This window comes from Protopterus annectens, chromosome 3.part1 (genome assembly GCF_019279795.1).
Source record: "Protopterus annectens isolate FY-2018-M chromosome 3.part1, PAN1.0, whole genome shotgun sequence".
NCBI lineage: Eukaryota > Metazoa > Chordata > Ceratodontiformes > Protopteridae > Protopterus > Protopterus annectens.
Window position 1 is genome coordinate 1030604700 of NC_056732.1, and position 27703 is coordinate 1030632402.

Sequence of the window (27703 nt, forward strand, 5' to 3'; positions counted from 1 at the left end):
TATATATAGATGTATATATATATATATATATATATATATATATATATATATATATATATATATGTAATATGCCTATGTTATCTGCTGCACTGAAGATGCATATGCATAGTACTTTTATCTCAACTCAAGACCAACTAGAGATTTCAAATGAAGACACAAAAGCAGCTCTCAAACTTTTTAGTTAACTTAACTAGATGCTTTTTGCAATAGTTTTGTAACCTGACTTACCTTACACTGTTCCTCCATTTTTCAATGCATTCTGCTACCAAACAATATATGCTTGATAAATGAATGTGACTTAAGAATGAACGAACTGTTACATTATGGGGAAAAGGCAATGTAGAAAAACAAAACACTGCATAGGTTTGGTAACAAGTAATATAAGCAGTCTAACATCCCTGAAGAAGATATCAACCTGAACAATTAAGCAGAACAGAAAAAAATCGCCATCCCCAGATTTAAATACAAAGAAAATCAAGGCTTCTGAGCATTTTCTACATTCCTGGTTATAAAGAAGTGATACAGGAAAAGCAACAGTTAACAATACTAGCTTACAAGATAAGCTCACATTAGTCACGATTTGTTGTACAAAGTTAGGGAATAAAAATAATGGAGAAAAAGATGCTATACACTGAAGCCACTAGCACCAATTTCTTCTATGTCGAACATATGTTAGAAAGGACTTTGTTCAAAGCAACTCAAATGGCTCACCCCCCGCGCGGATGCTACAGGAGTTAATGGCCATTTATTTATGGCAGCTTGGGATGCAAATGGTGACTGCAAATGTGATTCAGTTTACTCTAACCACAAAGAGCAAAATCAATGATTTCAAAATTAATATATAAAAAAGTGATTAAAATAATATTTGTATGACTTCATAACCTCAAAGCAGTTTCTTGCGTTGTTCTTTTGTTACGTTAACAGAAATTATTGATAAAACATGGCTGTCTAGAACAGCATAAATACAATCTAGTATGCAAAAACAGAAGCAGTTTAAGGCAGCTAAATTACCTGAATTGGGGAGATACCTCTGCGGTGCATGAAAGTGAATGTACACTACAAATTCTTCAGGCTCCTTAAAGAAAATAAAAATGTCTCAATTTAGTATATGATGCTCAATCTAACAAAACAATTTCAAGCAATGTTAGCACAGAATCACAGGCAATTTAGAATAAGCTAAATTAAGTTTCCATACTAATGAAAAAGTACAGATCAGGCAAGGAATGTTGGACAAACCTTAGTCCTATGAACAGCAGTAAAAGTGACAAAATAGTGTTCAAGGCGGCCAGTCATCTTCATGTGAGACATCAATTTCATGGGGCACATACTAACTGCTGACACTGACAGTTTCTCAGTCTCACTGTCCAAAGACTCAGTCAAAAATGTGTCCCTCTGAACTGCAGTAGTACCTAACAGCAACATCCATAACAGAAATGGAGATAAACCTTACCTTTTCAGTTATCAGCCAAAGATCTAAGTAGGCATTCAAGTAAAAATACTACAAGGTTAGTAAAGCCTGTCATTAGAAGATGCAGAGGTCTACAGACAATGAATTCCAAAACTGCAGAGAAGTGAGAGAATTCAAACCTCTTAAGTCAAGTTCATGAATATATACAAGCTATGGTTCGTCACCAAAATGATGGCTCTTGGAGCAGACATCCAGCTCCTGTTGGACCACTCTGCAAAAAAAAAAAAAAAACTTCCCAGACAGCTACTCTTCATCCCACAATCCACTGCTCCCTCATTATTTTACAGTTCTGGACCAACTTTAAGTACATTAAGAAAATTAAGAGCGGAGTTACCTAGGTGAGAAAGGTGTCGGACTTTCTGCATGTCATCAACTAACTGGTACAGATCTGTGTTACAATAGTCTCTGAAGATGGACGAGTTCTGTGGTGACACAGGTCTCAACCTACAGTAATGTTACTGCACAATGGTCAAAATTGACCAGCATGTTGGTAAAATTGGGCTCTGAACATAGGCAGCTATATTTGGAAGAAGCAGGTCTCACCTTTTACAGCCCTCACTGGAATTTGGGCTAGATGGTCCAAGGAGTTTGTATTAATGAAATCCAGAAATCTCTCTGCATACTTGTTTTTGGTGGTGTAGGGCCCCTAGTTAATGGGGAATAACTGACGTCAGCCAAAAGAATATTAGGTTCAATGGAAAGGGATGTAATTTATTAAGGTAAGCCTCAAAGTCTACTGGTGTCCAAGAGAGGGTGTGGCAGTTGGCCACTATGTGATGGTATTTATCATAGGAATGTATAAGACTTTTAGGTCATTATCCTGCATTACAAATCAGGGGCTGAAATAATTTCTTAGAAAGTAAGACACACCCCCATCAGCTACAAGACCCAATTTGGCACCGGGTCTGAAGGAGAGTGCTTTTCACGGTTCTGAAACCACATTTCAGTAGCTACATACATAGAGTTAGGAATGCCTGTAGAGAGTGTAACATTTTGTTTATGTTACAAGCAGTTTTTTAATATTTTGATAATGGTAGACTATGTGGGTAATTTGAGGCTACTGACCTTGTCCAAAGAGGCACTATGAAGAAGTAAAGTTTTAACCAATACACAGAAGGCAAGAGAGGGATGCAGACCATCTCTAGCAAAGCACCTGGGTTTGTTATACACCTCATCGATGGCTGATGTATACCTGATCCCAACAGAAATTACACCAGTATTTAAGCCAATAATTAAAGCCGGTTGTCTTTTGTTTGTATTGAGGTAACAGCACACTTGGTGAGGTTTAGGTTTTTACTTGGTATTAGTTTCACTCGCTTTCCTGATGCATATTCGGAGAACTTATTCATGTCCTTAACATTATCTAGGGAACTGCGTCATTCACTCCCACGTGTACAATTACATTGTATGTGTACCTAGGGTGACAGCACTCAAAGGGCTTTAGTGATGTGCATCCTGACACCTGAGAGTCAAACAACAATTTTTCTGTCTTTTCTTTGCCTGGTGAGTGAAATGCTCATGTCTAACAATGAAGCTAGGACCTAGGACTAGAACACTGCCAGATTAACTAGTTTAATCTTGCTGCTTTAAGGGCTTCTGTGTCCTAGTTATGTAACCTCTCTTAGTTTCTACATTTCCTATAGTTTCAGAGTGAGCTGAATGCTGGATATGAACTGCTGATGCTGAGTAGAATGCAGGAGATAAACTTGAGGATTTAGGCTGATGCCTACACACTGGTGTTCAAAGAGGCTTAGGTAAAGATTTTTAATATTAGCATAATGTGGCTTAGAGTTTTATATTCTCTGGATGTTGCATAGGTGCAAGTGGATAAAAACCAGCGCTGAACTTACTGCATGTAGTTGGTTGAGAGAAGGATGCTCCGGTTTAACTATTTACACCTCTCAGAGTCCCTTTGGCTTTAGAAGATGTATGCGCATTAATGCTCCATGAATGACCAGTGCTGCTATATTTAAAGTGAGGCTATAAAAAGGGTCTTGGAAAAATGATAGCTGTGGAAGCTTATTTTCATGTTCAGCCTAAGCTTTTGCTTCTTAGTGTAACAGGTACTCAAGTCTGTGTAAATCATAGCTAAGGAGATAACTTAAGCAACTTTGCAAACAGTTTAGACAGACTGGAAATGGATAATTAACTCAAAATTCTAAAGTACCCTTCCTATAGTGCAAGAGAATTATAGTTGCACATACTACCCCCTATGAAAATACTACTACTGCACTGCTGTTTAAGTGAAGCACCTTGCAATAAATCTAACAAAAGAAAAAAAGAATCAAAAACAAGGTGTAATCAAAATATCAAGTACTGTAAACCACTCAGAACCAGTTATCAACCACACTTTTACTTAGAGGACTCACAAATGGTTCTAAAATGGTCGCCACCCCTGGCCGAGCAGATTCTTTCAAGGCAGTGTTAAAATACAAGAGTTCTAAACAAATCAGAACAGCTCGGAATGGCTCAAGTGTAACCAGTATTATCAGCCATGGTAGCATCAGCTGAAAACAACTAAAATGGTAGAAAAAATACCAAAGCCAATACAAAAATAGCTAGGTAACTATGTGAAAACTAAGAAAAATGACTCCACACACACACTTTTCAGGTACAGCACCTAGTTAAACTTTGAGGTCACGTAGATGAGTTCTGTGCAGTCTTAAGACAACCCATACTTAAGAATTTTATCGTTTTTATAAAGTATTAAAATGAGTAATTCCCCATTAGTTTCATGCTCCTATCAGGAGTGTCAAAAAGAAAAAAAATCCTTGTTTCCTTTACCAAACAGAGAATTTCACATTACTAATAGCCAACAAAGCAACTTTTTCCATGATTGTTTACTGCAGACAGAAATACCACGTACAGTATACTGACTGAGGTTAGCAGTAAGTGTCTGAAGATGGAAAAAAGTCATGCTTCCTCTTAATATCTTGCCTTGTTTCTACAACAGTTAAGAGATTTTATTTTCATTACGTTTACAAGGAAAAAAGAGAACAGTGTCTGAGGTAACCTCTTTAGGTCCAGCATAGAGAAAGACGCTATGAAATCACTCTACATCAAGTCAATCTACAGGCATGGTAGACCATTACAGATTCAAGTCATTAAATCATTCTAAATGTGGAGTGTAAACAGCGACATCCAGAATGTCAAATCAAAAAGCAAAAAATAAAAACATTTTTTCCAAGGGGCAAGCCCACCACCTGCACCCCCTTTTTAATTATACATACACTCAGAGATTACAGTACAGCAGGTAAAGGATATCTCAGATCCCCACTGTACAGACTGCACACTGCAGGTTTCCCCTTTATTCTTGTAACTACAACTAATAGCTCTAACTCTGTCTCAAAGTTGCCAAATTATGTTTAGCTGCAGTCACATAAGAATTCAGGGAGACTAACTGCAATGGCCCAAAAAAGCTCAGTTTCCATCTTTCAAGTCTTCTCAATAGATTGTTCCATAAAGCCTGTCAATTTTCATCTGACTTTTACAAGTACACAAGATTACAGCTGTGATGTGTAGTTCCTGTTGTATAGGGACTGATTACCTCACTTCTCACTGTATGGCCTTATACAAGTCACTTAACCAGACACTGCTCTGTCACCTTTGAAAAGGGATCGTGGTACCAACAGGCATACCTGATTAACAAATGTCGATTATCCAGATAAACCAATTTAGAAATCTTGTTTATATTGTCCACTAGTAGTGGTGAATTTCCCACATCTCGGCTGCAGACGGTACATTACCTACGGAATTCCACACCTTATATCAGGTCCTGGTACACCACCAAAGCCTTTTTATTAGACGTATTTATTAAATCCTCTGGGCGTACAGATCAGATCATCAAGTCAGGTAAGCACTTAAGTAATTTAAACTTGCTAAATCACGGCAGCATAAAAATATCTTTGTTGATTTCACCCTAGCATGAGCAAGCTGAGCAGCACATTTTCACATGTGCATGTAGATGGGAAATCTCCCCTTTGGATAACTCCATCATATCCATTCATTCATTCTGTCCAGAATCACTAGAGGGGAAATGGACATCAGATAAACAAAACTGCTTCCGAATAATTGATGGTAGTAGTTGGTCAAAAAAAATAAATACTGGGATCTCATTTGAAGCCTGCATAAATAGTACTGTCAGGATGGCCTTTCACCATAAAACTCAATTTGAGCATTTCTCTCGCCTTGAACAAAATGTATTGTGAGTTATTACACAGTGATCCCACAAAAAGATACATACCTTCCACTTCAAATAATCCAAAAACAATTTCAGGCCAAAGCAGCTGAAAATTCTGGTAAAATGACTTACTTTTAAGTTTGAAAAGGGAAACATGTTTCTTGTCTAAGAGCGGTTTCATGCTCTGTGAAAAGCTAATAGCTAATCCAGGTAGCAAAAATCACAGAGTTCTAGACCACTGCAATAATGAATAAAAAAAGTAGTTATGTCATACCATAACGTTCCATCTGTGTTGTTCATCTTCATTCATTATCTATGGGTTCGGAACCGCTCCTCGGTTATGACTCGGTCGTTTTACCAAGCCCATGCCAGCCAGAAAAAACTCTCGAGCTAAGCCTTACACATAGTGCCCCTCGCCATATTACCTCAGATCAAGTTTGCCCAGAAGACAGGACAGATTAGAGAAACAGGAGGCTTTCTCTGAGCAACGTCCTTGTCAGGAATAAGGGACCATAAAACGAACCTCGAAGAGTCTTAGGAGGGGGGGGTTGTAATGAATGAATTAAGATGAACAACACAGGGTTCATAGGTAGGTACGAGGCTATCGGCCCTGGGGCCTATACAAGCCCAGCCAAAAAGGTACCCTGGGCTTTTGCCACCCAAGAAAATTATTTTCCTGTGTCACTGTCGAGCAGAGCCACAGAGGTGATCCCCAGGGTGAATTTCCTATTTCCCATCCAATCATCAAGATTTTTCTTAAAGAGTGCTAATGAGGAGCTTTGTTTGATATAGATAGGTAGTTTATTCCAGCGTATGGGAAGTCTCTGGGAAAGGAATCTATCCCTCCGGCATGTTCTGTTTATTGTGGTGCCAAGCTTTAGAACCCTAGAGCATGTAGCTTGGAGGGATTGGGGTGGAGCATGTCCAACAGTTCTGGGTTTGACATAGCTTTGTATGTTAGGCAGAGATCACCTCTGAGTAGGCGAAATGCGAGAGAGTAAAGCTGGAGTTTTTGGAGACTGTTTGCGTAGGGCATCTGTTTGAGGCTGGTAATCCTCTTTGTGAGGTATTTCTCCGGCCTTTCCAGTTGTTGTAGAGGTCTTGTGAGGTACATACTAAAAGGGGCGTTGTACTCTATAATGGGTCTAATGAGTGATGAGTAGACGGGAACAATGACCTCTTTTTTTTCTGGATGAGAAACCTTTTGTGATGATGTGTGCCACGTAGAAGTATTTCCTGACTACTGTGGCGATGTGATTATCAAAGGAGAGACTACTGTCCACGTGGGAGAGACTACTGTCCACGTGTCCCAAGGACTCTTACCACACTTTCTGTCTTAAGTATACTACCGCCTATGTTGTAGTTCATGGGTACAGAGTTTTTACCAAAGGGGATCACAATGCACTTTTTGGCATTGAGCTTGAGGCCATGGCTTTGACACCTGGCATCTGTCTCAGTGAGGCCCTTTTGTAGGATGTCCACATCGTTAGGTGTTTCGATTATGGCTCCTAGTTTGCAGTCATCTGTGAACTTCTTTAGCCAAAGACCTTCTGTGTTAGCCTGCACTTCAGAGAAGTAGATACCAAACAGGAGAGGACCCAGGATGGAACCCTGTGGTACTCCACTTGTCACTGGTCTGAAGTTGAATTTGGAGTCTGCTACTTTCACAGTGTGGGTTCTGTCAGTGAGTCAGTTGGCAACCCATCTTGTGACATAGGGATTTATACCTAGTTTAGTGAGTTTATCTATAATTCCAGAGTGGGGGATGGTGTCGAAAGACGTGGCAAGATCTAGATATGCTGTATGAACCACCTTACCCTTGTCTACAGCTTTCGTGACTGCTTCAAAGAAGTCTATCAGGTTTAGGAGACATGATCTGCCTTTTACAAACCCGAACTGGGTGGGGTCCAGAGTTTGGAGATTACCAATGTCTTTGTTTATAAGTTCCGTGATGATACGTTCCATGGCCTTGCAGACCAGGCTCGTCAGGCTAATGGGGCGGTAGTTCCCTAGGTCTGTGGTGGCTCCTCCCTTGTGGAGTGGGATAACTGTCGCTGTGCACCATTCAGCAGGCACAAAGCCTGAGGTGAGGCTATGACTGAACATGGTACTTGGGTGGGGTGCCAGTTCGTTCTGTAGTTCATGTAGAACGCAGCCTGGTATGTTCTCTGGTCCCAAGGATGCGGTGTTCTTGGCTTTGGAGAGTGTGGTTTTTACCTGTGCAGCCGTGATTACAGGAACTTTGCATTCTTCCAGTATAGAGATGGGCTCTTTAGGGGGTGAGAGGGAGGTAAAGTTAGCACTGAACCTATCTGCCAGGATTTTGGCAATATCAGTTGGGGCTGTATATTTAGTGCCTTTGTGCTGTAACTCAGAGCAGATCTGAGTGTTGCCATTGAGATTCTTGACATAGCTACAGAATGCTTTGTGGTTGTCTTTAGAATCAGTAGCGATTTTGTTTTCATAACTAGCTTTGGAGGATTTTATCAGGGATCGCAGCTTCTTACTGAGGCTGACCAGGGAGCTCCTCCACTCATGGGATCTTACTCTCTTTTGCAACAGTTTCTTCCTTCTGTTGTACAGTTTGTTTATGGCAGGGGACCACCAGATTGGCTTCCTTTTTTTTTTTTTTTTTTGGAGAGTAGCATCTTGGTTCTGTTTGGGATAGTCCGATCCATGCACTCATGTAAGTGCTTATAAAGTGCAATTGTGTAGGATTCAGTAGTCATAACTAACTGTATTGTCCATCTGCATGGGTGTCATGAAGTTCACCACTTCTGTCTTAAGAAGCATGAAGTTGGCTTTGGAGACATTTTTTACCATGGTTTCCTTAATGGGTGGTTCATAGGCAGGTGTACTAGGCTATCGGCCCTGGGGGCCTATACAAGCCCAGCCAAAAAGGTACCCTGGCTTTTGCCACCCAAGAACATTATTTTCCTATGCCACTGTTGAGCAGAGCCACAGAGGTGATCCCCGGGGTGAATTTCCTATTTCCCATCCAATCATCAAGATTTTTTCTTGAAGAGTGCTAATGAGGAGCTTTGTTTGATATAGATAAGTAGTTTATTCCAGAGTATGGGAAGTCTCTGGGACAGGAATCCATCCTTCTGGCATATTCTGTTTATTGTGGTGACAAGGTTTAGGTCCCTAGAGCGTGTAGCTCAGAAGGATTGGGATTTCTTTAAGTGAAGCATGTCCAACAGCTCTGGGTTTGATATAGCTTTGTATGTTAGGCAGAGATCACCTCTGAGTAGGCGATATGTGACGGTGGGGGCAGGATGTGGATATCTAGGATAATTAGCTTATGGTCGGATAGGACCAATGAGGCGTTGAACTTCAGGTGTGGAACACTGGTCACTCACATTGGTAATGACTAGATCTAGGATATTGACGCCCTTGGTCGGGGTGTGGATAAGTTGATCCAGGGCATTGGAGTTTATGAATTCTAGAAAGCGTTGAGCGAAGGAGTTGGTACACGAGTAGTTTTCCCAGTTAATGGTAGGCTATTTGAAATCGCCCATTATTAGGGTGTTTGGTTGAACCCTAATATTTTCCAGTACATCAAGAAAAGAGTGGAAATCCTGGGGCATGGTGGGAGATCTGTAGCAAGCTACAATTTGGATTGCAGTTTTGCCCAGAATTAGTTGCACTTGGATAACCTCGACTGCATTATGCTGAGCAACTAGCCTGGAGGTGTGGATATCCTTAATGAATATGGACACCGCTCTGCCTTTGGTGTTCTGGTCCAGGTTACATGGCTGAAAAGTGTGGCACTAGTTATAGCCTGGTAGTGCAGGGGTGCTCTCTGGAGCCTTGAACATTATGGTAAGACAACTTCTTTACCTGATGTTGTTAATCCTCATTAATCCCTTATGTATGAGACAGAGTCCCTAACTACCTTGTTTCCTGGAAAGCCTTATGGAAGAATGCTCCTGAGTACCACTCAACCAAAGGAAGCTCTTCCCCTGGACACCATGTCCAATTTGTAATGTGCGATAAAGGTATGAGAAGAGGCCCATGTTGCTGCTGCGTAAATGTCATCCATGGAAAGCTACAGAAGTTGACACCAACCTTGTGGAATGCGATTTAATCCTAGAAGGAAAGTACAGTTGTGTACACTTACCATAAATGTAGATGTTAGAGTGTATTCACTGTTGCAGTCCTTACAAAATGGGTTATCCAGCTCCCAGTAGCCCACAGTCAGCCAGAATACCAAAGTCCTTGGTATATGACGTCAGCTGCCTTCGGTTTAAGTATGACGTTAGGTACAAAGGAAGGCAGCTGACACCATTTCCTCAGTTTTTTTCTGCCTTAACTGTCAGGAGCCCCCAAAACAGATTAGACCAGGAAAAGAAAAATCCAGTTTGTGCCCTAGGAAAAAAGGGGGATGGAAGAGGGGAAGACGAGGACTGCAACAGTGAATACACTCTAACATCTACATTTATGTTAAGTATATATAACTGTACTATGTTCATTGTGTTTCACTGTTGCAGTCGTTAAAAAAATGGGGCGATTCCCAAAGCCCAGGAAAAAAATAAAAGGGAGGAGGAACACCCACTCTAAGGGTTGATAAAGATGCCCTGCAACACTGCAGTGGCAAAACCAGCCCTGGACTTAGAAAACAAGGGTAAATTGTAATGTTTAGTGAAAGTGTGGACAGAAGTCAAAGTAGCTGCTTCCAGGATGTCCTTAGTAGGTATACCTCTTAAAAAAGCGGCTGAGGTAGAGGCTGCTCTAGTAGAATGGGTCCTAATACTCTGTGGAAGAACCTTGCCATGCTGTAAGTAACAAAAGTGAATACAATGAGCAATCCACTTAGAAATGGTCTGTTTAGAAATAGCTTTGCCCGGAGCTCCAGGAGCAAAACTGACCAACAACTGATCCGACTTTCAAAAAGGTTTAGTCCTATCCAGGTAAACTCTAAGCTGTGTATGCACATCCAGAGAATGCAGTAACTTCTCCCCTTTATTCTGAGTATTAGGAAAGAAGGTAGGCAGGTGGATAGACTGGTTAAGAGTCAGGATAGAAACCACCTTAGGCATAAAGGAGGGATTAGTTCAAAGAGAAACCCGATCCACATGGAAGATGATAAAATGCTCTACTGCCATTAAGCCCTGCAGCTCAGAAACTCTTCTAGCTGAAGTAATAGCCAAAGGAAAGGCAGTTTTCCAGGAGAGAAACTTCAAATCTGCTGAGACAGCTGGTTCAAAAGGAGGCAGAGTAAGTTTCTCAAATACAAAATTAAGATCCCAAGCAGGAGTAGGTGCCCTCCTGGGAGGCTTTAAATTGCTAGCTCCCCTGAGGAACTGTTTCATCAAGGGATGAGAGAAAATGGGTTGCTCAAAGGAACAATGAGCAGAAATAGCTGAAGCATGAATCTTGATAAAAGAAAAGGAAAGTTCACCATTAAGCAAGCCTGCCAGTCGCGAATAAGAGGAAGAGTAGGTTGAGAAGGGTCTTCCCCTCTAGTCTGCATCCAAAAGGAGACTATTTTCCACTTATCTGTGTAAGATTTACTCGTGCTAGGCCTCCTGGCCTCACGAAGGACCTCAACCACCTGTTGGGAAAGGTTTAAATTATGAGCCAGGCTGCCAAATGCAGAGTCTGAAGATGAGGATACAGAATTTTTCCCCCCTCCTGAACCAAGAAATCTGGTATCAGAGGAAGATGCCAAGGCTGAGACTGGGAGAGACTGTGAAGTAGTGGATACCAATGTTGCCTGGGCCAGTCTGGAGCTATGATGGCCCTTGGTTTTTTGTCCCTTATCTTTAACAGCACTCTGGGAAGAAGAGGCAGAGGGAATGCATAGATCAAGAGCTGTGACCAGGGGAAGGACAGAGCATCCACTTTCCAAGCTTTGTCGTGATGATCCCTGGTGCAAAAAGTTGTAAGAAGGTGGTTGGGCTGAGATGAGAAGAGATCCACCTGGGGAGTGCACTAACGCTAAATGATGCGATAGAAGATGGTCTTGTTTAGTTGCCACTAGTGAGGATCCAGGACCTGCTGCCTGCTCAACTGGTCTGCTAAGGTATTGAGCCTTCCTGGAAGAAAGTGTGCTATCAGATGAATGCCCATGGAAGCTGCTATGGACCACAGTATCAGGCTTTGTCTGCCCAGGGGGTTAGAGTGAGTCCCTTCCTGCTTGCTGATGTACCACATGATTGTGGTGGTCTGTCTGTCCTAACTAGAACAGTACAAGGAGGGAGAAGATGCTTGAAAGCCCTCAAGGCCTGCTGGACTGCCATCAATTCCTTCAGATTTATGTGCAAATGAGCCTTTTGATAGTTCAAAATCCCCTGAATGCATCTGCTCTCTACATGTGCTCCCCAAGCGTAGTCCATGGCATTTGTGGCGAGAGTCTGGCTGACAAGAGGTGGCTAGAAAGGCAGGCCTTTGTTCTGTGCACAGGCGATCGCCCACCAAAGGAACTCCGTCTGCAGGCAGGGAATCAGAGGAAGTACTAAGTCTAAATCCTGTGTGTGTTGACACCAAAGGTTTTTGAGGTACCACTGTATTTTCCTCATATGCAGTCTGGCATATGGAATCATCAGAATACATGAAACCATGAATCCCAGGGCTTGCAGGAATTGCCTTGCAGAGAGCTAGGTCATGCTCGCCAAATTCTTGAAGTAATTTGAAAGATCCATTTGTTTTTCTTAAGGTAGGAATACTATCTGTTCAGACTCGCTCCCAGGAATACAATCTCCCTGGTAGGTACCAATTTTGACTTCTTTTCGTTGATAGTGTAGCCCAAAGAGGTGAGAAGGTTCTTTACAAAGTCCAAATCCTTTAGAAGTTGCTCTGGAGAGTTTGCCTAAATAAGACAATTGTCCATGTAAGGGTAAATCTGAATGCTTCTTTGCCTGCAAAAAGCAATGACTGGAGCTAGGCATTTTGTAAAAACTCTGGGAGCAGTAGATAAGCCAAAGGGAAGTGCAGAATTGGAAGTGCCTGTTCCCCGTTCTGAAGCGTAGGAACCGCCTGCAGCTTTCCCTTATTGGGATGTGCAGATAAGCTTCTTTGAGATCCAAAGTCACCAGCCAGAATCCTTGGCCAGCATTGGCAACAACTGCTGAAGAGTGAGCATTTTGAACTTGGAAATAGACAGAAAAGAGTTTAGAATGGAGAAATCCAGAACAGGGCACCAGGTGCCCCCTTTTTTGGGAACCAGGAAAAGTCTCGGGTAGAAACCCTGGCCTATCTGTAGGCAAAGAAGAGACTTGTTTTTCTGCTTCTGCTCTTTGACGTGGGGGAATATCTGGGTATCCTTGGGGGACAGGGAAGGTGTGAAAGGAGAACTTGTAGCCTTAGGATGCTATTTTGAGCACCCATTTGTCGTCTGTGATGGTGTACCAGACATCTGCAAAAATAGCTAACCTTCCCCCCAAAGGAAACCCTGGGCATGTAGACTCAGGCCGGAGACATTGGGAATGCTTGCTTTGGGAAGTTTGCTTAGAACTCCCCGATTTTAAAGAGGAAGCCTGCCAGTGCTTAGCCTTTTGAGGGGTGCAAGTCTGTCCCCTAGAAGACCTGTAACCCCTAGGCCAAGTGTGACCCTGTTTACCAGGGTTAGGAAAAGTCAAATTCTTAGAAGGGTAATGTCTACTAAAACAAGGAGGCTGAACTTGCAGGAAGTCCTTAACAGTTTGCATAGATTTGGCCTTATCCTCCAACTTTTTCAACACCTCTTCTGTTTTGCTACCAAAAAGACTGTCCTTGTGCAAAGGCACATCTAGTAATTTAGATTTGACAGGTTCACAAAGGGGCTGTTCCCTGAGCCAAGCATGTCTTCTAATGACAGAACCAATTGCAAGTGGCAGAATTCAATAAATCATGCATGTCCTTACTCTCCATCAGGGAAGGAACACCAGCAATTTTAGCCTTAATAGCCTCCAAAGTATGCTGCTGATACTTAAGCATATGAAAAAGACAATTAACAGACCCAATAGCCAGGGTGGAAGTATAGACCTTTTTACCCAATTTATCAAAGGCCCTAGATTCCCTGTCAGAAGGAACAGGATTTTTAGCAACTTTGGCTTTAACACCTTTAGAGCCCGAAGAAATAATCTCTGGATCAGCAGTAGGATTCTTTTAAAGCAATTGATGAGAATCAGGAACTCTAATACCAGTCAGACTTTCTGGGAGCAGGAGGAACAGAGTTAGGAGTCAAAGAATTCTCCATGAAAACATCAACTTCCAAAACCGGAGGGCTAGCCAAAGGTTTATGCTGTGGCAAAGCCAAGAATTCCCTAATCCGTTTCTTAGATGGAGGGTAGTCCTAACTTTCCCATTTGAAATGTTTCCTAAGAATATTCAGAGCATCTCTAAAAGAAAAATCTTCTGGAAGGGAGGCAGAAGGGATGGAGTCTTCTGAATCAGCATCCTCAAAACCAGAAAAAAAGTTGAGAGTTTTCTTCTTGGTCAGCGGAGTTGCTGGAAACCTCAGAGTCTGAGGCAGACAAAAAGTACAGTTGTGTACACTTACAATAAATGTAGATGTTAGAGTTTATTCACTGTTGCAGTCATTACATTTGGGTTATCTGCTTGCAGTAGCCCTCAGCCTGCTTAAAGTCTTGGGTCCTGCGTCAGTTGCTGTCCCTTCTTCCATGACGTCAGGTCATCAAAGGTATAAAACATGCAGCCGACACCATTACATCAGTTTTTCTTGCCCCAGATGTCAGGTGCCCCCCAAATGGGAAGCAATTAAATTTATAAATAAAAGGATATACCTCCAACAAAAAAGCAAATACACCAAAAAGCTTTTGAGCATAGTAAGGGAAAGTAGAGGTATAGCCAAAAGAAAAAAGGGGGCTGGAGGAAGGGTAACCAGGACTGCAACAGTGAATACACTCGAACATCTACATTTATGGTAAGTGTACACAAATATACTATGTTCGTGTTTCACTGTTGCAGTCATGACATTTGGGTAGATTCCCTAAGGTTGGGAGGAGGAGTTTAAATAGAATTAGGACCAGCTATAAGGCCCTGCAAGACTGCAGTGGCAAAGCCAGCTCTGGATTTAGAGAAAACTGGCAAATGATACTGCTTGGTGAAAGTATGTACAGAACTCCAGGTAGTAGCTTCTAGGAGGTCCCTGGTAGGGACGCCTCTGAGAAAGGCTATAGAGGTAAATGCAGCCCTGGTTGAATGGGGTCTGATGCCCTGTGGGGTAGGTTTTCCATGGTACTTATAGCAGAAATGAATGCAGTGGCCTACCCATTTTGAAATGGTTTGCTTTGAAATAGCGTTCCCCCTCTGTCCTTGCAGCAAATGCCACCAGTAGAATCGAAGTTGTCTGTGCACATCTAAGGAGTGCAGTATCCATTCCCCTTTGTTCTGTTGGTAAGGAAAGAAGGTAGGCAAATGAATGGACTGATTAAGAGCCACACTGGATACCACCTTCACTGCCATAAGGGCCTGTAATTCAGATACCCTTCTTGCTGAAATGATTGCTAAAAGGAAAGCTGTTTTCCAAGAACGGAATTTTAAATCTGCAGTAGCAGCTGGCTCGAAAGCAGGAAGAGAGTTTCTCCAAGACAAAGTTAAGGTCCCAGACTGGAGTTGGAGCTCTCCTGGGTGACCTTAAAATTTTGGCCCCTCTGGGGACCTACTTGAGCAGTGGGTGAGAGTAGAAGGGAGGACTCTGTGGTATAATGAACTGAAATGGCTGAGGCATGAATTTTGATGGAGGAAAAGGACAAGCCCTTATGAAGCATCTCAGTAAAGTATTGTAGAAACTTAGGTAAACTGGGTGTTGTTGCGCTCATCCCTTGATATTCGTTCCAGGCACAGAACCTTTTCCATTCTGCAGCATAAGATTTTCTAGCACTAGGCCTCCTTGCCTCTAAAATGATACCCATCACTGATTTACTGAGGGATGGTAAAAGAGAGATTACGTAATTAGCCAGGCTGCTAGGTTAAGGGTTTGCATCTGAGGGTGCAGAATCTGGTTCTCCTGTTGAGACAACAAGGAAGGAGTCTGAGGCAGGTGCCATGGGACAAAGCGTGACACACTGCGCAAGAGGGGGCATCAGTGCTGGCGTGGCCAGTCTGGTGCAATTAAAATAGTCCGTAGCTTGTCCTGTTTCATCTTTAGTAGTACTTTGAGGAGCAGAGGAGGAAATGCATAAACTGATAGGTTTTTCCAGCTAAGGACAGAGCATCCATTTTCCAAGCTAGCTTGTGGGGAATCCTTGTGCAAAATTTGTCCAATTGATGGTTCTGGGGGAGGCAAACAGGTTTATATCTGGGCTCACCCATTTGCTTGTCAACATGTTGAAAATCCTTGGTTCCAGTTTCCACTTGTGTGAATCCATGAGGTTTTTGCTTAGTCTGTCTGTCAGTGTATTTAGGTTTCCTGGCAGGAATTAAGCTTGTAGATTCACTTGGTAGCTCAAGGCCGTGTTCCACAATGCCATGGCTAATCTGCAGAGGGGTTAAGAATGTGTACCCCCTCTGCTTGTTTATGTACCACTTGACAGTGGTGTTGTCCGTCTTTACCATTAGTTGTACTGGAAGAATGTGGTCCTTGAAGGCTGTCAGAGGATTCTGTACAGCTAACATTTCTTTTTGATTCATGTGCAGGTGCATTTGACTTTGTTTCCATTTGCCCTGAATGCACTTCCCTGCCAGGTGAGCTCCCTATGCATAGTCTGATGCGTCTGTTAAGGTTTGGGCAGCAGGGAGTAGTGTGAATGGTAGTCCCTTGTTTTGGCTGCAGACATCTGCCCACCAAAGGAACTCTAGGCGTAGGCAAGGTATGATGGGAATCATTGCTTCTAGATCCTGAGAATGTTGACACCATCGGCTTTTGAGATACCACTGTAGTTTTCTCATATGCAGCCTTGCATATGGAATTAGAAGAATGCAGGAGGCCATGAACCCCAAGGCTTGCAGTATTTGCCTTGCAGATAGCTGGGTTTTTGTGGCCACTTGTTTGAAGTAGGTTGTCAAATTACTCCGTTTCTCTGGCGTGAGAAAAGCCATCTGGGAAGTTGTATTCAAGCTTGCTCCCAGGAATATAATTTGTTGACAGGGTACTAGGTGTGATTTCTTTTCATTTATGGTGTACCCTAGACAGGTCAGCACCCTGTGAACAAAAGCCAGATGATTCAAAAGTATGTCCCGGCTTTCTGCCTGAATTAGACAATCGTCCAGGTATGGGTATATTTGAATATTTCTTTGCCTGCAAAATGCAATGACTGGAGCTAGGCACTTTGTGAATACTCTGGGCGCAGTAGATAAGCCAAAGGGCAGTGCAGAGAACTGATAGCGCATGTATATACCTGCTTTGAAGCGTAGGTATCTTCTGCAAGACTCCCTGATAGGGATGGCAGGTATGCCTCAAGTCTAGACCAGACATCTTTGCCTAGCACAGGAAGCAGCTGGTGAAGAGTCATCATCTTGAATTTTGGAATCACCAGAAAGGTGTTTAGAGTAGAAAGGTCCAGGATAGGATGCCATGAATTGTCTTTTATAGGTTCATAGGTTGGTACTAGGCTATCGGCCCTAGGGCCTATGCAAGCCTAGCCATAACAATTCCCTGGATATTTCTTCACACAATATTTACTTCTCTGGACCCCTGTCTAGCAGGGTGACTGACATGATCCCCGGGTTGAATTTCCTATCTCCCATCCAATCATCAAGGTTCCTTTTGAAGAGGGCCAATGAGGCGCTCTTGCTTGACATGTATAGGCAGTCTATTCCAGAGTATGGGGAGTCTCTGGGTCAGGAACCTATCCCTCCAGCATGTTTTGTTCATTGTGATGACAAGGTTTAGATCCCTGGTGCGTTGGCTCTGAGGGATTGGGATTTCATTAAGTGGAGGATGTCCAACAGCTCAGGGTTTGACATGGCCTTGTATGTTAAGCAGAGATTGCCTCTGAGTAGAAGATATGCCACAGAGTATAGCTGGAGTTTTTTTTTAGACAGTCAGCATATGGCATCTGCTTTAGGCCTGTGATTCTTTTAGTGAGGTATTTCTGTGGCATTTCCAGCTGTTGCAGATGTCTTGTGAGGTACATACCAATAGGGGCATTATACTCTATAATGGGTCTAATGAGGGATGATTACAGTGGGACAATGACCTCCTTTTTTCTGGATGAAAAGCCCTTAGTGATGAGGTGTGCCACATAGAAGGATTTTCTGAGTGTTGTGGCGATGTGGTTATCGAAAGTGAGACCACTGTCCACCTGTGTCCCTAAGTCTCTCATCACACTTTCGATGTTTAATGTCCTGCCACCTATGTGGTAATTCATGGGTACATGTTTTTTTCCAAAGGGGATAACTATACATTTCTTGGCATTAAGCTTGAGCCAATGGCTCTGGCACCAGGCATCTGTTTCTGTAAGGCCCTTTTGTAGAATATCCACATCATTTGGGGATTCAATAATGGCTCCCAGTTTGCAGTCATCTGCAAACTTTGTTAGCCAGAGTCCCTTAGTGTTGGCCTGTACTTCAGAGAAGTAGATGCCAAACAAGAGTGGTCCCAGGACTGAACCCGGAGGTACTCCCTGTCACTTGTCTGGAGCTGGATTTGGAGTCGGTTACTTTTACAGTCTGGATTCTGTCAGTAAGCCAATTGGCAACCCATCGAGTGACGTAGGGATTTATGCCCAGCTTAGTAAGTTTATCTATGATACCAGAGTGGGGGATGGTGTCGAAGGCCTTGGCAAGGTCCAGATAGGCTGTGTGGACCACCTTAACCTCGTCCACAACTCTGGAGACTGATTCGAAGTCAATCACATTCAGGAGGCAAGATCGGCCCTTCACAAACCCAAACTGGGTGGGGTCCAGTGTTTGAAGGTTGCCAACATCTTTGTTTATAAGTTCCATGATAATGTGTTCCATGCCCTTGCAGATCAGGCTGGTCAGACTGATGGGACGGTAGTTCCCGGGATCCAAGGCGGATCCTCCCTTGTGGAGCGTGATAACTGTAGCTGTGCGCCACTCAGTGGGCACAAAGCCTGAGGGGAGGCTATGAATAAACATGACACTGAGGTGAGGTGCCAGTTTATTTTGTAGTTCATGTAGTACACAGCCTGGGATGTCATCTGGTCCCATGGATGCTGTATTCTTAGCTTTGGAGAGTGCGGTTTCTACCTGTGTGGCAGTGATTATTGGAATTTAGCAATCTTTTGGTATTGAGATGGGCCCTTTAGGGGGTGAGAAGGGAGTGAAGTTGGCACTAAATCGATCTGCCAGGATATTGGCAATATCCTTGGGATCAGTATATTTAATGCCATTCTGTTATAGCTCAGAGCAGATCTGAGCATTGCCATTTAGATTCTTGACATAACTATAGAATGCCTTGTGGCTGTCTTTGGAATCTTTGGCAATTTTATTTTCGTAACTAGCTTTTGAGGATTTTATGAGGGATCTCAGCTTCTTACTGGGGCTGGTGAGGGAGTTTTTTGCATCCTGGGATTTTCCTCTTTTCTGCAACAGTTTCTTCCTTCTGTTGTATAGCTCATTTATAGCAGGGGACCACCAGATTGGCTTCCTTTTTTTGGAGAAGAGCATCATGGTTCTATTTGGGATGTCACGATTCATGCACGAGTGGATGTGCTCGTAGAGTGCCTTAGTGTAGGATTCTGCAGTCGAACTTCCAGATCCCATCTGTGTGGGTGTTGTGAAGTTTGTCGCTTCTGACTTCAGTAGCATGAAGTTGGCTTTGGAGAAGTATTTTAAGGAGGTTTCCTTACTAGGGGGTGGGATGTGGATGTCAAAGGTGATTAGCTTATGGTCAGACCTGACCAATGAGGGGGTGACCACTGGTGTGGAGCATCTAAAGATGATTTGCTTATGGTCAGACCTGACCAATGAGGGGGTGACCACTGGTGTGGAGCATCTATCTCCCATGTTGGTAATGACCAGGTCTAGGATATTGGAGCACCTGGTGGGACAATGGATTAGTTGATCCAGGGCGTTGGAATTTATGAATTCCAAGAACCGTTGGGAAAAGGCATTGGTACCCGAGTAGTTTTCCCAATTAATGGCAGGGTAGTTGAAATCACCCAGTATTAGGGTGTTTGGTTGTATCTTAATATTTTCCAGTATGTTTAGAAAGGTGTAGTGAGAATTTTGGGGCATGGTGGGGGATCTGTAGCAAGCTACAATTTGGACTGCAGTCTTACCTAGTGTTAGTTGCATCTGGAGAATTTCAGATGCATTGTGTTGGGCAACTAGCCTGGAGGTGTGAATATGGACACTCCTCCATCTTTAGTGTTTCGGTCTTGGTTTTGTGGCTGAAAAGTGTGGTAAGAATTGTAGCCTGGTATTGCAGGGGTGCTCTCTGGAGCCTTGAACCAGGTCTCAGTTACTGCACAGATATCGATGTTCTCCATTTTTAGGAGTGCCTCGAGAGAGTGCATTTTGAGGTTTAGACTTCTAGCATTGAGTAGCATTACCTTCAGATTTTGCATGCTTGTATCTGTTACGGTGGTGGTTTTATCCTTTGAACCTTGCCTAAAAAAGGCGCTATAGGGGTAGCAAGAGCTTTAGCCAGTAACCTGAATCCCAGGGGTGACAGGTGCAGACCATCTCTGGCAAAGCATCGTGGTTTGTCGATCATGTCTTCCCAGGCAGACAAATACTGGATCCCCTTTGAATGACACCAGAAGCTTAACCAATTGTTGAAGTCAATCATTTTGTCCTTATTCTGTGGTGTCATTCTGGGCAAAGGCAGGATGCTACTCAGGGCTAGGGTCATACCTGCCTGGGTCACATGATCCAAGAGCTCTTCCATGTCTCTCTTCATGTAGTCCAGGGAGGTATGTCTCAAGTCATTCACTCCAGCATGGAAAATGAGTCCTATCTGTACTTCTTGTGGAGTGACTTGAGAGCATGCATTATGTGGCGGATCCTGGCACCCGACAGGCAGCTGACTAATTTTCTCCTTGTTCAGCCTGGTGAGTGGGACATCAGTGTGCCTGACTATAGAGTACAGTCACTTATGACTAAAGTGTTGGATACATTGTTCTGCCTTAGGGGCTGTTGTTGGGTGGCACACTGGTGTTTGTGAGCTATGTGTCACTTTGGTTGTGACTGGTGTTTGTTTGCGTTTCGGCTTCGGAGGTCCTTGTTGCTTGGGCAGGTTAATGTTAAGGGCCTCCGCATATGTGGGTTTAGTGTTGCTATGTGTGGGTGTTGATGGTGTGGGTTCTGAAGGGCTATGAGTTGCTTGAGATGTAATGCAGGTGTTAACCTTCTCCTCTTGACTGTCTAGCACAATCTTAGCCGGAGAAAGCTTTGCTTCCAGTTTGGCTATGTAAGTGCATCTCTCGCAGGTTGTAGTGTTCGATGGTAGGAGGAGAGGATTGTTTGTGTACATGAGGCAGTTGTCACACTACCCCAGTATGCCCAGATTCACCAGGTGGACAGGAGAAATCACCGGAAGCTGACCCTTGGACATGCCTGTTTAGGTGCTTTTTTGTAAAGTTTAAGAGCTGTTTTCCCTTACCTTTGCAAGGTACTTTGCAATTATAGGCTGTTTAGTGCCTATGATTAATTTGTCCTTATTGACAAGGACAGCTGAGTGCTTGAATCAGTTTCAGGCTTCCTAGTGCTTTCCAGCAGGTTCTAGAGCAAGTGCTAGTCGCAGGGGTTCAGATTTTAGTGCTACTACTGAGAAACCAACTAGTTCTAAGGGAAAATTTGAAGAGCAGTCTTTCTGGCACCTGGAATAGTTTAACTGTAGCCTTGCAGTGCTGCACAATGTGAAAAATGTGCAAACACACGCGTTTCTAAGTCAGAAAGTTGAAAGGGATATAAATCAGCCCAAAAAGGCTAATAAAGTTACAATTTCAGAGCTGGAAACCACTCCTCTAGCGTTAGCTAGGCAGTACAATCTGGTTACCAGGAAAAGTCTTGAGTAGAAACCTTGTCCCTTTTCCTCTTCTGGTACCAACTGAATAGCCTCCATGCTTAAGAGGGAGAGTACTTGATTTTGGGCCTCTGCCCACAGATTTGGGGGAAGATCTGGCTACCCGCTTGGTGTTGGTAACGTGTGGAAAAGTGAAATCTGTATCCTTGGTACACTATTTAAAACCCATTTGTCCTGGGTAATGAGTTCCCAGTTTTTTGCCTGCAGACCAATCTTTCCGCCTAAAGAAGCATTCAGTTGGGAAGTGCTTGGAAGTTTTGAAAGCAAGTCATTGAGACAGTTTTCCATGGGGGGAGTCTTACTTACTACCAGATTTGGATGTGGAAAGCCCCCCACTGCTTAGTCTTGTGCGTCCCCTGGGACTGAAACCTGGGGTTTCTGTTGTGTCTGGGTTTGGATTGAGAAGACCTGGAAGGGGCTGAAAATGACCAATTCTCAGAGGGCCAATGCCTACTAACTCTTGGAGGCTGAACTTGTAAGAAATCTAACAGTTTGCACAGATTTAGCTTTATCTTCCATCTTTTTAAGAACTTCCTCAGCTTTGTTGCCAAACAGGCAGTCCTGATTTAAGGGAGCATCCAACAGTTTAGCTTTAACATGATGAGGCAAAGATTGCTCCTTAAGCCAAGCATGCCTTCTGAGGAAAGACCCAGTAACAGCAGCCCTACAAGAGGCCTCTAATGAATCAAATCCACATTGCAAAGTACGTTTTCCAACCTGTTCAGCAGAATGCGTTAAATCCTGTAATTCTTTATTTTCAGCACAGTCAGGAATCAACATAATTTTCTGTTTAAGCAATCCAATAATATGTTGTTGATACTTTAACATATGAAACTGGCAGTTTAAAGCCCTAATGGCCAAGGTTGCAGAAGTGTAAACCTTCTTACTCCATCTATCCAGCGCCCTGGAGTCTCTATCAGAAGGGGGTAGGATTTTTAGCAGTAGAAGCCTTAATGCCCTTAGGTCCCTGTGAAATGGTAACTGGATCCGCAATAGGATTTTTAAAAAGGAACTTGCGTGAGTCAGGAACCCTGTAATATCTGTCAGGTTTTCTGGGAGCAGGAAGCAAAGAATCAGGGGTCAAACTAGATTCCGAAAAGGCATCAACAATGTCTAGTACAGGAGGTATGGCTAAAGGCCTATGCTGAGGCAGGAGTAATAAATCCCTAAGCCTCGTTTTTGGATCAGAAAAATCCTGGCTTTCCCAGTGAAAATGCTCCCTTAGAGTATGCAAGGTTTCACCAAAAGAAAAATCCTCTGGAGGGGAAGCAGAGGGAAGAGCCCTCTGCATCAGAATCCTCATAAGTACATAAGGGTACATCCAAATCATCAGAAGAATCAGAAAAATCAAAATCCTGGTCAGAAGATTCATAAACAACTTCAGTCCTGGGTCTCTTAGAAGGGGGTGGTTGGCTTCCCCTGATTAGAGTTACAAGATCTTCAGCCATTCTTATTTGTTTTTTAGGCATAGAGGCCTGAGCATGCAGCCTGGGCATCGGTTTCTTAGGCATGGTTCGAGGTTTAGGCCTAAATGAAGGAGGCGTCTGTTTAATATACAAGTCCGTAGGCCTGAATACACCCTCAGAAGCCGGTGCCTGCACAGCGGCTCTGGACTCATCCAAGAGTAGAGACATCCACAGGTTCCACAGTTGAAGCATCTCATGGCATACTGGACTCCAAATGGGTCTCAGTAGAAGCCTGCGAATCAGAAGTAGCGGGCATCAGGGGCTGCAAAAGCACCTGAGTACCGGCAAACTGGCAACTGGCTTAGGAGAAGCGTTGTCGGTAGCTTTGAACCTAGGTAACCTGTCTCTGTCTTTATCTTTGCGTTTTACTGGTACCGGTAGTCGGATGGCTAACTGACATTTCTGGATAATTGAACAGAAATATTTAGAGGTGAAAATATACAGAAGGATAGTGCACCGATTAAATAAGGCACAAAACCGATAGCAAGGTACGTCGTGGACAGGGCCTAGGAGAGGAATACAGTACGAATGAAAATCTTTGAGAGGTATTTGCTTTCCACAAGTAATGCAATTACCTTTTACTGACATCAGTAAGGAGCAAGAAAAAAAGTTTCCCCAACAGGGTACTTAGCTTTAGTTGAAGACTTCGGTTCTGAAACTTGAAAACGAAATTTTCAGGAGCTGGCCAACCAGCACTTGCGAACTGCTTCTGCTACTGCACGGCAAGAAAGACTGATGTAATGGCGTCATCTGCATGTTTTATACCCCTGACGTCATGGAAGAAGGGACAGCAATCAACGCAGGACCCAAGGCTTTGTTAATAAGGCCGACTGAGGGTTACTGCAAGCCGATAACCCAAATGTAATGACTGCAACAGTGAAACATGAAGAACATCTTCTGGGGACAATTCCCTAGCTCTCTTACAAGGAGGTGGCTGAGAGCCCCTGGTAAGCGTCAAGAGATCATTAGCCATTTTAATCATCTGAGACTGAGGCATTTGAGGGGAGGCCAGTGCCTGCTTTGGAGTAGATTTTTGGCTGGAAGGCCTGCTAGAAAGCCAGAGGGACTCAGAAGGTCTAGCCACCGCCATAGTCTGAACCAAAGTAGTCGGTCTGGATCTGGTCTCCAGGCGGAGAAAATAGGCCTCAGAAGCCGGCACTTGCTTAGTAGCTCCAGCTCCATCAGAGACGGTGACTGGCAGAGGGTCAGAAGATGAAGTGGAAGCCTGCGGTAAGGAGAACTAAGAAAAAGTCCCCGCAGACGCCTGCTGCTGAACATCCGCAGACTGCGAGGGCAAAAAAGCACCTCACTGACTACTGCTGGGCTGACAACCAACTTAACAGGGACGTCGTCGGCTAATTTGTCCCTAAGTCTGTCACAGTCCTTATCCTTGCACTTCTTAGGAACATCTGAAGTCGGGAGACCAGAAGACGCCATACTGACGAACCTACGCCAAACTCCGAAGTGCTTGAACAAGATCCTAGCTCTACGGTGTATGGTACGTGGGTTGAAAGTACAGAGAACACAATTAGGGACGTCGTGCTCAAGGCCCAAACAAGTGATACAATAGGAGTGAAAATCACGGTGTGGAATCTGTTTTCCACAGGCAAGACAGTTCTAACTTTCTCTGACATTCGTTAAAACAAGAAAAGGGGGTCCCCAATGGGGTACTTATCTGAGGATGTCTTCAACTAAGCAGTCGGAATACAAAAATAAGGTACTCAACCAACTAGCACTCATGCAAAATGTTTCTGCTTTGGGCTACACGGCAAGAAAGACTGAGGAAATGGCATCAGCTGCCTTCCTTTGTACCAGACGTCAGGCTTAAACCAAAGGCAGGCGACATCATATACCAAGGACTTTGGTATTCTGGCCGACTGTGGGCTACCGGGAGCCGGATAACCCATTTTGTAAGGACTGCAACAGTGAAACACGATGAACATCAGCAACTTTGTTATTATGGTGTATATATAGGTAATGTAATCTCTTAGCCATTTAGATAAGCTAACCTTAAAACTGACCTTCCCATTCTGGTACCAGAATAGGTGATGAACAGTTGGTCAGACATTTGTTTAGACTTTGTGCTGTCAAGGTAAAAATACAATTGTCTGTGGCCATCAAGCAAATGCAAAGTGTACTCCCCTTTATTAGAAAAGTTTGGAAAGAAAACTGGTAGATCTATTGCTTGGTTAATGGTTAGGTCAGAAATCACCTTTGGCAGAAAGGAGGGATCTGTTCGCAGGGATAACCAGTCTTTATGAAAAACTAGATATGGACGCTTTACACACAAAGCTTGTAGTTCTGAAATACGGCTCGTTGACTTCATGGCTACCATGATCAAGGTTTTCCAAGACAAGAATTTCAGATCACAATTGGCTGCAGGTTTGAAGGGGAAACGGATTAAGGACGGGAGGACCAAGGTCAAGTCCCATAGCTCAGTTGGTTGCTTCAAAAGGGGCCTGATATGTAGAACTCCTTTAAAAAAAATTTTACATAGTCAGTGAGAAATTGGGGAGGAGCTTACAAAACCATTATGGTAGGTGGAAATTGCAGAGAGATGGACTTGGATTGAAGAAGCTGCAGCTCCGGATTCAAGTAGGTTAGACAAATAGTCTAAGACTGTAGATATCAGTGCCAAAAAAGGACTTATTTCCATTTTGTAACACCAGATAGTGAATTGCTTCCATTTACTAAAATAAAGCCTCTGTGGATGGTTTAAGCCAGAAGGATGTCGGACAGGAGAGGATAGGTTATTTTGCCTAGCAATCAATGGAAGTAGTGAAACCAAGCTGTCAGCTTGATGCTCACAACATTTGGGCGAATAAGACCCTGTGGATGTGACAAGTCTGGAGTTGGATCCAGAATCCAGGATTGATGCATCAGATAAGGCCATAGGAAGGGGAACCAAATTTGTTGAAGCCAGTAGGGAGCAATGAGGATTACTCTGCTGCTCAAACGAACAGCCTTCTTCAGGAACTGCAGGATCAGAGGGAGTGGAGGATAAGCATAAAGGTGACCCGTGGGCCAATCGTGTAGTACAGCATCCCTGCGGGGGGGTATTAGGGCAAAGTAGCTGCTGCATTTGTGCTTTGTTGTGGAAGCTTAGAGATCGCAGCAAGGCTGGCCCCAGCGACTTAAAATCTCTGTTGCCACTGCAGGATTGAGGGACAACTCGCGAGGCAGAGAATGCATCTACTCAACTTGTCTGCAATCATGTTGGAATCCCCAAGGAATGTGCATTGCTATAAGAAAACAATTGGAAGCTATTGCCCATTGTCAGATTCTCAGCTTCGCAACACAATGGGTAAGATCTGGTTCACCCTTGTTTATGTACCAGACTACTGACATGTTGTCTGACTAGATAGCAATCACTCCTGAAGGGAGGACAGAGTGGAATGCTTGCAACGCCAGAAGTACTGCCCTCAGTTTTAGAACACTGATATGCAAACTGGCCTCCAAGGGTGACCAAGTGCCTTGGACCATCTGACCGTGATAATGGCTCACCCAATCAGGGAGACATCCATGGTCACTATGGCCTTGGGTTGCAAAAGGGAGAATGGCTGGCTCCATAGGTTTTGCTCTGGCTTCATCCACCACAGAAGATTTTGCTTGCACTGACTGGTTATCCTGATCTGGTAAGATATAGGTAAGTCCAAATGGGAAGCATTGCATTATTAATAACCACTGGAGAAGTCTCATGTGCAGTCTCATTAATGGAACCATTGTAATGGATGCTGCCATGGACCCTAATAGTTGAAGAACCACTTGGGCCAGCACTTTGCACTGGTTCAATATCACTTGGAGCTGCAGTCTGAGTCTCTGTACCCTGTGAGGGGGAACAAAAAAATCACAGACGCACAGGTGAAAACAGCCCTTTCAAAAGCCAAAAACACAGCGTCAATGGGACCAGATGGTGTCCCAGGCTGTGTCTTGCACGAACTACAGAACAAACTAACCCCCCCCACCTAAGCACGCTGTTCAACCTCAGCCTCTCCACAGGCTATGTGCCCATAGAATGGCACACAGCAACGGTTATTCCTCTCCACAAAGGAGGGGCCACAACTGACCCTGGTAACTATTGCCCCATCTGCAAGGCTATGGAGCGCATCATCATGGAACTCATTAACAAAGACATTGGGAACCTCCAAACACTTAACCCAGCTCAGCATTAAGGGCAGATCATGCCTACTAAACCTGGTTGACTTCTTCGAGACAGTCACCAAGGCCACAGATGAGGGAAAGGTGGTTCACACAGCCTACCTTGACCTCGCCAATACTTTCGACACCATTCCCCACTCGAGTATTACAGAATAACTCACCAGCCTGAACATAAACCCCTACATCATGAGATGGGTTGCTAACTGGCCTACAGACAGAACTCACATGGTAGGAAAAGCGGGCTCCAAGTCAGACTCTAAACCAGTCTCAAGTGGTGTCCCGCAAGGCTCGGTCCTGGGACCCCTATTGTTCGACATATACTTCTCAGAACTAGAGGCAAACACAGGAGGACTATGGCTAACCAAGTGCGCCGATGACTGCAAACTGGGAGCCATAATTGACTCTCCGGCTGACAGGGACATCCTCCAAAAGAGCCTTACTGAGATGGACACCTGGTGTCAAAGTCATGGCCTCAAGATAAATGCCAAAAAATGCATAGTCATCCCATTTGAGAAACAAAACACCCACGAATTACCACATAGGTGGCA

At 43.7% G+C, this 27703-nt stretch overlaps 1 protein-coding gene across 1 annotated transcript in view; it reads right to left on the minus strand.

Moving 5' to 3' along the window:
* LOC122797744 overlaps positions 1-27703 on the minus strand; it is a 1403591-nt gene that overhangs the window by 1296524 nt on the left and 79364 nt on the right. Inside the window, exon 5 of the mRNA XM_044066269.1 lies at positions 1012-1075. Within this exon, the coding sequence (XP_043922204.1) occupies positions 1012-1075 (64 nt within the window). The remainder of the gene's footprint in view (positions 1-1011; positions 1076-27703) is intronic.